Raw genomic sequence first — 7,591 nt, 5'->3', positions numbered from 1 at the left:
GCCCCCAGACCGCACTGCGGGCGTCGCGGCAGGTGAAGCGGTGGTGGTGGAGGCGTCCGCGGGAACTGGCCGGGCCGACGGGCCCTGAGTCTCCAGAACTCGGTGAGGCGTCCCAGAGGCGGCGATCACGGTGCGGGGCCCGGGTCTGGCGGACGGTGGCACCGTGAGCACCTCGTTAGGGAATCCGTTCTCAGGGATTCGTTGGCTGTGGATGGGGCGGGTTACGGCGTCTCGAGTCCCGGCGATCTCTTTTCTCTGGGATTTTTTACATGAACGAGTGCCTGCCTCACGTCCTGAAGCTCCTATGTCGTACGGCTGGGTCTCGATGGTCCCCAGTGCCCTGCCAGCTCGCACAGGCCTGGCCTCTGTGGTTTCTGATGACCCCTCTTTAAAGGTGTCACTCTCCAGTGATGGTCACCTGTGCTTAGGTGGCTACACCGCCCTCGTCAGGCCCAGGCAGCCTTGCTGATGCCTTCTCCCCTCCTTGGCTGTGTTCTTTCATCCTAAGTCATTCAACAAAGCGTTGGTGGTTTAGAGCCCGACTCTGGAGCCAGACTTCCTGGATTCCTAACTCTTCACGCTGCTCCCAAGCAAGTTCCCAAGCACAGCCCCAAACTGTGCCTCAGTTTCCTCACCTGTAAAATGGGGACAATCTTAGTAACTACCTCATAGGGTAGTGATGTGGATTGAATGAATTAATGAATGTAAACAGCATGGAGTGCCTGGCGCATAGCAAATGCTACGTGAGTGTCAGTGGCTATTGTCACGATTATCGTTTTTATTTATTTATTTTGAGACAGAGTCTTGCTCTGTCACTCAGGCTGGAGCGCAATGGCACGATCTCGGCTCACTGCAACGTCCGCCTCTCGGGAGTTCAGGCGATTCTCCTACCTCAGCCTCCCGAGTAGCTGGGATTACAGGCACCCACCACCATGCTCAGCTAATTTTTGTATTTTTAGTAGAGATGGGGTTTCACCATGTTGGTCAGCTGGTCTCGAACTCCTGAACTCAGATGATCTGTCCACCTCGGCTTCCCAAAGTGCTGGGATTACAGGTGGAGCCACCGGGTCCAGCCAGTTATTGTTTTTATTGAGTCCTACTGCGTGGTGGTCATTGCACTAAGTGCTGGGAATACAACAGTGACCAAGATAGACTCAGTCCCAGCCTTCAGAGTACTATTCTGATGAGGGATAACATCAACCACAAGCAACTAAACCAATAATTTCCAATATGATATCTAGGAGTCTTCGGTGCCATGGAGAAAAATAAAGCCGAACAAGCGAAAAGAGATGAAAGAGAACATTGTCCATTGTGATCAGGGAAGGCTTCCATGAGGAAGTGACATTTGAGACCCAGGAATGTCTCAAATGGGTGTTCCTGGACCAAACTGAGGGTCGGGCTGCTATTTCTCATGGTCCAATAACGAGATGCAGATTAACTGGGGAGGAAGAGAGTTTTTATTTCTGTAACCAGTTACAGGGAGAAGGCCTGGAAAGTATCGCCAGACCAACTCAAAATGACAAAGTTTTCCAGAGCTTATATACCCTCTGAGCTATACATCTACATGTAAGTGTGCATTCATTTAAGGACATAAGTGACTAACTTCATTTAATCTCTCAGATCTGAATCCTGAAGACCTTCCTTTGGAACCTCAGTACATTTACTTAATCTGAATGGGTCCAGATGCTGGGGTAATCACCCTTAACTTGTCTCCTGCTAAATCATGGAGGTTTGGGGAGTTCTTCAGACACCCAGTAAAACTTGTTTAATCCTAAATGGGTCCCATTAAGAATTCCTTCATTATTGGCTGGGAGCGGTGGCTCAAGCCTGTAATTGCAGCACTTTGGGAGGCCGAGATGGGCAGATCCCCTGAGATCGGAAGTTCGAGACCAGCCTGACCAACATGGAGAAACCCCATCTTTACTAAAAATATAAAGCCATGAATATTGGGTGGGGATTGCTAGGGACATTTTGGGGGTCATCTGTCCCTCTGGCTGCTGTGTGGAGAGCAGACAGTGGAGGTCATTTCTGATAGGCCTATAAGTGAGAGGCAGTGCAGAGACTGAGGCCCAGAGAGAGAAAGCAACTTATGGAACGCTGCACAACTAGTAGGGGGGTTGGAGCTGAGCTTTCAGCCCAGATGCTCAGGTTGGTCAGTGGGTAGGAAGTTGCCTTGCCCAGATCCTAGGAACAAGCCAACGAGCTGGTGAAGGGGGCTTCTAACCTGAGCTCTCATTTTTCTGCCGTAGGTTCTCACACCCCCGCCTCCCGAGGTTTAGCCTGAGCAGGGTTGTGGAAGGCCGGGGCCCATTGACAGCACGATGGTGACGGAGCAGGAGGTGGATGCCATTGGGCAGACGCTGGTGGACCCCAAGCAGCCCCTGCAGGCCCGCTTCCGGGCGCTGTTCACGCTGCGTGGGCTCGGCGGCCCAGGCGCCATTGCCTGGATCAGCCAGGCCTTCGCTGACGATTCCGCCCTGCTCAAGCATGAGCTGGCCTACTGCCTGGGCCAGATGCAGGATGCCCGTGCCATCCCCGTGCTGGTGGACGTGCTGCAAGACACCCGTCAGGAGCCCATGGTGCGCCATGAGGCAGGTGAGCACCTGTCTGTGTCCCGGGCACCTGCTCCCTCCTGCCTGACCTCTTCATGACCCCATGTGTCCCCGTTCTCATTCAGGTGATAAATATCAGGGTGGTCAACTGCCCCATAAGGCACCAGATAGTAAATACCTGCAGCTGTGCAGCCAGACAGCGATTCAGTGAAGCCAGCGTAGGTCGTCTGTCACCAAATGGCTAAGGTTGTGTGCCCAGACAATCCCAACTGGGTGGGGGGCAGGGGCGGTGGCTCAGGCCTGTAATCTTAGCACTTTGGGAGGCCCAGGAAGGTTTGAACTCAGGAGTTCAAGACCATCCTGGGCAACATGGCAAAACCCTGTCTCTAGAAAAAATACAAAAATTAGCCAGGCACGGTGGCATGTACCTGTAGTCCCAGCTACTTGGGAGGCTGAGGAGGGAGAATCGCTTGAGCCTGGGTAGTCAAGGTTGCAGTGAGCCGTGATCGTGCTACTGCATTCCAGCCTGGGCAACAGAGTGAGATCCTGTCTGTAAAAAAACAAAAAACAAACTTCATTTGTAAATGCTGAGATTTGAATTTCATATAAATTCCACCCATCAGGAAGTACTATCCCTTTGGTTTTTTGTTTTAAACCATTTATTTGTTTTGAGTCAGAGTCTCGCTCTGTCACCCAGGCTGGGGTACTGTGGCGCCGTCTTGGCTCACTGCAACCTCTGCCTCTCGGATTCAAGTGATTCTCCTGCCTTAGCCTCCCAAGTAGCTAGCATTACAGGTGTGTGCCATCACGCCTGGGTGATTTTTGTGTTTTTAGTAGAGATGGGTTTTGTCATGTTGGCTAGGCTGGCCTTAAGTGATCCACCTGCCTCGGCCTCCCAAAGTGCTGGGATTACAGGCGTGAGCCACCACGCCCAGCCTTAAACCCTTAAAAGTGTTTTAAAAACCAGTTTTTGCTCATATAAAAACAGGCGACAAGCCATAGATCCCCACTTCTAACGTATGTTAGATTTACTCCACTCATTGGACATACCTTTTTGAGCACCTACTGTATGCCAGGCTCTGTCACGTATGTGAGAGACAAAACAGTGACAAGACAGATACAAGCCGGGCATTGTGGCTCACGCCTATGATCCCGGCTACTCAAGAGGCTGAGGCAGAAGGATTACTTGAGCCAGGGAGGTTGAGGCTGTAGTGGGCCACGATCGCACCACTGCACTCCAGCCTGGGCAACAGAGCGAAACCCTGTCTCAAAAAAAAAAAGACTGTTCAGGTCAGGTGCGGTGGCTCACGCCTGTAATCCCAGCAATTTGGGAGGCTGAGGCGGGTGGATCACCTGAGGTCAGGAGTTCAAGACTAGCCTGGACAACATGGTGAAACTCCATCTCAACTAAAAACACAAAAAAATTAGCGGGGCTTGGTGGCGGGCACCTGTAATCCCAGCTACTTCGGGAGGCTGAGGCAGGAGAATCGCTTGAACCCGGGAGGCGGAGTTTGCCGTGAGTGGAGATCACGCCATTGTCCTCCAGCCTGGGCCACAAGGGCAAAGCTCTGTCTAAAAAAAAACAAAACAAAAAGGACTGTTGTAGCAAGGGACCTGGACAGCAAAGGACGCCAGTGAGTCAGGTAGTTGGTGCGTCTGTGTCACTGGGTTGTGTTTCTGTGTTTCTGTAACCAGTGAGTTCATTTGCAATCAGCGCGTGGGAGGTGCCTGACACAGAGCGTGTGTTGGCGCACACGGGACTGACTCTTCCCGGCAGAGGGAGCCTGCCAGGCAGGTGCACAAATGCAAACTGCAACCTTCAGGAAAGGCAAAAGCCACCAGCTCAGCTGCCTCACAGGCAGGGCCCTTGAACTCGATTCTGAAAAAAATCAAACGAACATCTGCACGCAAGCCGCCAGCCTAGCTCCGACCTGGGCTTGCTACGCCTGCGCTTGCGCCTGCACCCGAACCCACCCAAGTGCAGCCCCAGTGGCCCCAAAGTGGTCTCCAGCCGGCAGGCCTGGCCTGTTTGGGGCTTTTTTTTTTTTTTTTTTTTTTTTTTTGTGAGACAGGGTCTCACTGTGTCGCCCGTGGTGGAGTACAGTGGTGTGATCATAGCTCCCTGCAACCCTGACCTCCTGGGTTCTTGGAACTGCTTGTCAGCTGTGATCCCGAGTTGCAGGGATGTACTTGTCTCCCTGTCTCATGGTGCGGGCCGGGATCAGGTCCCTTTTGCTCTGAGCGGCAGCCCGGTGCGGTTCCAGGCAATGCCTCGCTCTGGGGAGGGGATGCTGATTGGTCCAGCGGGGAGCCTGTACCCACTGCTGCTCCAATCAGCCATGGCCAGAGGCGGGGCTTCCCCACAGGGGCAGAGCCGTGGGAGGGGTATCCTATGGTCGCACAGGTAGCCGGGCACATCCATCCCACCAACGTGAACTCTCTGGCTGCTGCTTCTCAGGGGAGGCCCTGGGGGCCATCGGCGACCCGGAGGTTCTGGAGCTCCTGAAGCAATATTCCTCGGACCCCGTCATCGAGGTAACCAGGCCCCCGCTTGTCTCCCTGCCAGTCTCGGGTCCCTGGGAAACCCTACCCAGCCCTGCCCCAGCCCTGGCCTGGAGCAGCCTCAAACCCTCCCCATCTCTGGTTGCCAGGGCGACCATTTGGCCAAGGATGCCCCAGGGATGAGGGAGGCGAGGGCGACAACCCGGACAGACACTTGCTGAGCCCCATTTGGCAAAACGGCGACAACCAGCTTTGCTCACCCGCTTCCATCCTGGGCCTTGAGCCCCTGAGCTGGCCTGACCCCCTTTCTCTGAACCCCCACGTCCAGTCCCTCTGCCAAGACCCCTCTGAACCCACCCAGTGCCCTCTACCTCTGATATCTTGCCCTGGCCCACCAGACCTCTTCAGGGGTTCCCGGCTTCCTTCCAACATTTCTTCTTGTTTTTTAAAATAACAGCTTTATTGCCAGGTGCTATGGCTCACGCCTGTAATCCCAGCACTTTGGGAGGCCAAGGTGGGTGGATTACCTGAGGTCAGGACTTCGAGATCAGCCTGGCCAACATGGTGAAACCCCGTCTCTACTAGAAATACAAAACTTAGCTGGGTGTGGTGGTGTGCGCCTGTAATCTCAGCTACTCAGAGGCTGAGGCAGGAGAATCACATGAACCTGGGAGGCGGAGGTGGCAGTGAGCTGAGATTGCACCGCTGTACTCTAGTCTGGGCGACAGAGTGAGACTGTCTCAAAAAAAAAAAAAAGGATTAGCTTTATTGAGATGTTCACACACCTCCCATTCACCTTTCCATAGTGTGCCCTTTAGTGGTTTTACATACGTTCAGACTTGTGCAGCTATCACCACTAATTCCAGAACGTTCTCATCACCCCAAAAGTAAACCCATTGCCCCCCATCAGCAGTCACTCCACATCCCCTGCCCCGGCCCCTGCACCCGGCAACCATGCATTTCCTTCCTGTCTCTGGATGGGCCTGTCTTGGACATTTCATAGAAATGGGATTGCACACCGTGCACACCGTGTGGCCTTCTGTGTCTGGCTTTTCTCACTGAGCATGACGTCCTCAAGGTGCATCCATGCTGTGACCTATGTCAGAGCCTCCTTTTCCTTTCTTTTTTTTTTGAGACGGAGTCTCACTGTCGCCCAGGCTGGAGTGCAGTGACGTGATCTCGGCTCACTGCAAGCTCCACTTCCTGGGTTCAAGCGATTCTCCTGCCTCAGCCTCCCCAGTAGCTGGGATTACAGGTGCCTGCCACTGCGCCCGGCTAATTTTTGAATTTTCCTTTTTAGTAGAGATGGGGTTTCACCATCTTGGCCAGGCTGGTCTTGAACTCCTGACCTCGTGATCCACCCGCCTCAGCCTCCCAAAATGCTGGGATTACAGGCATAAGCCACTGCGCCCAGCCTTCTTTTTTTGTTTGTTTTTTTTTTTTTTTGAGAATAGAGTCTTATTCTGTCACCCAGGCTGGAGTGCAATGGCACAGTCTCGGCTCACCGCAACCTCTGCCTCCTGGGTTCCAGCGATTCTCCTGCCTCAGCCTCCCAAGTAGCTGGGATTACAGGCATGCATCAACACGTCTGGCTAATTTTGTATTTTTAGTAGAGACGGGGTTTCTCCATGTTGGTAAGGCTGGTCTCAAACCCACGATCTCAGGTGATCGGCCTGCCTCGGCCTCCCAAAGTGCTGGGATTACAGGCGTGAGCCACCACACCTGTCCTTGTTCTCTCTGCTTCTAACCTTGCTCTTCCATTGTCTGTTTCCTTTTTTTTTTGAGATGGAGTTTCACTCTTGTCACCCAGGCTGGAGTGGAATGCTGTGTGATCTTGGCTCACCGCAACCTCTGCCCTCAGTGTTCAAGCGATTCTCTGGCCTCAGCCTCCTGAGTAGCTGGGATTACAGGCGCGCACCACCACACCCAGCTAATTTTTGTATTTTTAGTAGAGACGGGGATTTCACCATGTTGGCCAGGCTGGTCTCAAACTTCTGACCTCTGGTGATCCATCCAGCTCGGCCTCCCAAAGTGTAGGGATTACCGGTGTGAGCCACCGCACCCGGCCTCTTTCAGGTCTTTCTTCAAATGTCACCACCTCACATTCTGGCCACGCTTCCTGAAACTGCTCCCCCTATACATACACCGCCCTTGGCTACCGAATTTTTTTTCTCGTTAGCCTTTTTCACTATCTAGTAAGTATTGCGTTTACTTATCCTGTTATTTTCTGTCTCCGTAACAACACTGTGAGGCGTACGAGGATAAGGGCTGCAGGCTGTCTTGTCCTCAAGGTCCATGTACTATTTATTACATACGTGAATGAATGAACGACTACCTTTCTTCGTTTTTTTATTCCTCCTCTACTTAGGGTTCCAGCTCCCTGAGCCCATTGGCCACGCCTCTGGAGTCTGACCACGCCTAGAAACACTGCGCATGCTCCGTCGCTAGCCAGCCCAGGCTCGGCGCTGAATCGGCAGAAACCATTCTCACTTCTCGTACCGCAGTGGGGGGGGTTGGTGATAATTTTTTCCCGTAAA

The 7,591-nt window shown here is 53.1% G+C and overlaps 1 protein-coding gene across 1 annotated transcript in view; it reads left to right on the top strand.

The window, feature by feature from the left end:
• DOHH (deoxyhypusine hydroxylase/monooxygenase) overlaps nucleotides 1–7,591 on the top strand; it is a 10,147-nt gene continuing 2,556 nt past the window's right edge. The window contains exons 1-3 of the mRNA XM_011943431.1: nucleotides 1–102; nucleotides 2,250–2,595; nucleotides 5,011–5,087. Coding sequence (XP_011798821.1) covers nucleotides 2,322–2,595; nucleotides 5,011–5,087 — 351 coding nt within the window. The 5' untranslated portion in view covers nucleotides 1–102; nucleotides 2,250–2,321. The remainder of the gene's footprint in view (nucleotides 103–2,249; nucleotides 2,596–5,010; nucleotides 5,088–7,591) is intronic.

Source organism: Colobus angolensis, unplaced genomic scaffold, assembly GCF_000951035.1.
Source record: "Colobus angolensis palliatus isolate OR3802 unplaced genomic scaffold, Cang.pa_1.0 Scaffold22, whole genome shotgun sequence".
Classification (NCBI taxonomy): Eukaryota; Metazoa; Chordata; class Mammalia; order Primates; family Cercopithecidae; genus Colobus; species Colobus angolensis.
This window is presented reverse-complemented; position numbering and strand designations above follow the sequence as displayed.